This window comes from Eriocheir sinensis, chromosome 61 (genome assembly GCF_024679095.1).
Source record: "Eriocheir sinensis breed Jianghai 21 chromosome 61, ASM2467909v1, whole genome shotgun sequence".
In the NCBI taxonomy this organism is placed as follows: domain Eukaryota; kingdom Metazoa; phylum Arthropoda; class Malacostraca; order Decapoda; family Varunidae; genus Eriocheir; species Eriocheir sinensis.
Genome location: NC_066569.1, coordinates 9,864,090 through 9,866,589, shown reverse-complemented (window position 1 = coordinate 9,866,589; position 2,500 = coordinate 9,864,090). Strand labels below are relative to the sequence as shown.

Sequence of the window (2,500 nt, the reverse complement as noted above, 5' to 3'; positions counted from 1 at the left end):
TGCTTACTCCTTCTGGGCCCAAAGCGGATGACTACACTTGTGAACGTTGGATGTTTTTTCCCACTTTTCAGACCATTCGATAATCCAGTCAAGGTCTTTTTGGATGATTTTCAGTCGGCCGCCGTGGGAGCCTTTCCACCTATTCTGGAGTCGTCAGCAAACTTGGCTAGGGAGGATTCCAGTCCTTTTTCTTAGTCGTTGGTGTATAAGATTAAGATAATGGGTCCCAGCACTGATCCTTGGGGTACGCCACTAGTGACTGGAAACTGGAAGCCACTGGACGCTTTGACAGACTTTCAAAGGAGGAGGAGGAGGAGGAGGAGAAGGAGAAGGAGGAGGAGGAGGAGGTGGTGGCGGTGGTGGTGATTGAGAGGTGGAAATGAAGGTGGTGGTGGAGACATAACAAAGAAGAGGAGGAGGAGGAGGAGGAGGAGGAGGAGGAGGAGGAGATTGAAAGGTGGAAATGAAGGAGGTCGTGGAAGGAAGACATTGCGAGGAAGAAGAAGAAGAAGAAGAAGAAGAAGAAGAAATAGAAGAAAGTAAGAAAGAGAAAAAGAGAAAGAAAAAAATAATGTAAAAAAAATGTTTGAAGCAAAAAGGTGCGGGTGAAACTAAGGAGGAGGAGGAAGAGGAGGAGGAAGAGGAGGAGGAAGAGGAGGAGGAGGAGGAGGAGGATGAGACAAGTGATCTGTGGAAGGTTGCATATAAAGAAGAAGAGCAAAATGTAGAGAGGAGGAGGAGGAGGAGGAGGAAGAGGAAGAGGAGGAGGAGGAAGAAGAGGAGGGGGAGGAGGAGGAGGAATGAGTGGATGGGGTGGATAGGAAAATGGTTATGATGGGTGGAGAGAGAGAGAGAGAGAGAGAGAGAGAGAGAGAGAGAGAGAGAGAGAGAGAGAGAGAGAGAGAGAGAGAGAGAGAGAGAGAGAGAGAAGAGGAAGAGAAGAGAGGAAGGAGATAGCGTGTTAAGAGGTAAGGGAGGGGAAGATGAAGGGAGAAAAAAGAGGAGAGGAGAGGAGAGAAAGGGGGAGAGAAGAGAAGGTTGAAGAAAAGAGGAAGAGGGGAGAGAGAAAGGGGTAGAGAAGAGGGAAAGGGAGAGGAGAGGAAGAGGGGAGAGAAAAAGAGGGATAGGAGAGGAAGAGGAGAGACAGGTTGAAAGGAGAGAAAGAAGGGAGAGAAACGAGGAAGGGGAAGGGAGGGTGCATGGTGGAAGGGAGGAGGAAGAGGAAGAGGAAGAGGAGGAGGAAGAGGAAGAGGAGGAGGAGGAAAAATCTGGGTAGCCTTCTTTACTTAATCTTCTTATGGTTACCGCGAGATTAAGAGAGAGAGAGCAAATTTCCTTGACATCACCAGCTCGTCCGTTTTAGTGTTAGGAAGAGGAGGAGGAGGAAGAGGAGGAGGAAGAGGAGGAGGAGGAGGAGGAGGAGTGATGGTCATGTCCACAGTAACACCTCACCTTTATCTTAATTACCTCCTCCTCCTCTTCCTCCTCCTCCTCCTCCTACTCCACCACCAAATAAGTATTGCACTGAACATAATTTATTATTATTATTATTATTATTATTATTATTATTATTATTATTATTATTATTATTATTATTATTATTATTATTATTATTATTATTGTTGTTGTTGTTGTTGTTGTTGTTGTTGTTGTTGTTGTTGTTGTTGTTGTTACTACTACTACTACTACTACTACTACTACTACTACTACTACTACTACTACTACTACTTCTCCCACAGGTATGATGTCCAGCAGACGGCAGGTAGCAGGTTGGGGCCGCCTTCTTCCTCTTCTCCTGCTCCTCGCCTCGCACGGTAAGCAGAGAGAGAGAGAGAGAGAGAGAGAGAGAGAGAGAGAGAGAGAGAGATTTCTATAGTCTTTCCTTAGATATTTACGAGTCTTAGTATGTCTCTATTAATTAACCTTTCAATTACCTCTCTTTTTCACACGAAGCAAACAGGAAACAGGGGATTAAAAGCGGAAAAAAAGGAAAGTTTCGTTTAGTCGGCGCAACATCTGTGGTCATATATGAAAAGAGGAAGGGGGTTGAAGTCCTGGTCTGTTGAAGTGTTGGGGAATGGGGGATTTGAAGGGGAGGGAGGGACTGAGGCATTGATGTATTGAAGAGGTTGGGAATTGGGGATTGGAAGGGGAGGAAGGGGATGAAGTACTGATATTTGGAGGTGGGGAATGGAAGAGTGGGGAAGGGAGGGAGGGATTGAGTTAGTGAGCTATTGAAGAGGTTGGGGATTGGGGATTGGAAGGGAAGGGAGGATAATTGGAAAGGGAGGGAGGGATTGAGTAAGTGAGCTATTGAAGAGGTTGGGGAATTGGGGATTGGAAGGGAAGGAAGGGGATGAGGTTCTATAAGTTAACAAAGAAGTGGGGAATGGGGGATTGGAAGGAGAACAAAGAGGTGGGGAATAAGGGGATTGGAAAGGGAGGGAGGGGTTGAGTTAGTGAGCTACTGAAGAGGTTGGGGAATTGGGGATTGGAAGGG

General features: G+C 46.3%; 1 protein-coding gene across 7 annotated transcripts in view; it reads left to right on the top strand.

The window, feature by feature from the left end:
• LOC126986413 (lachesin-like) overlaps positions 1-2,500 on the top strand; it is a 105,790-nt gene that overhangs the window by 31,492 nt on the left and 71,798 nt on the right. For 6 of the 7 annotated variants that reach the window (XM_050842558.1, XM_050842554.1, XM_050842557.1 and 3 more), the window contains exon 3: positions 1,740-1,814. The exons of the other annotated variant lie outside the window; for it this stretch is intronic. In XM_050842558.1, the coding sequence (XP_050698515.1) occupies positions 1,742-1,814 (73 nt within the window). In that variant the 5' untranslated portion in view covers positions 1,740-1,741. The remainder of the gene's footprint in view (positions 1-1,739; positions 1,815-2,500) is intronic. 7 annotated transcript variants of the gene reach the window in all.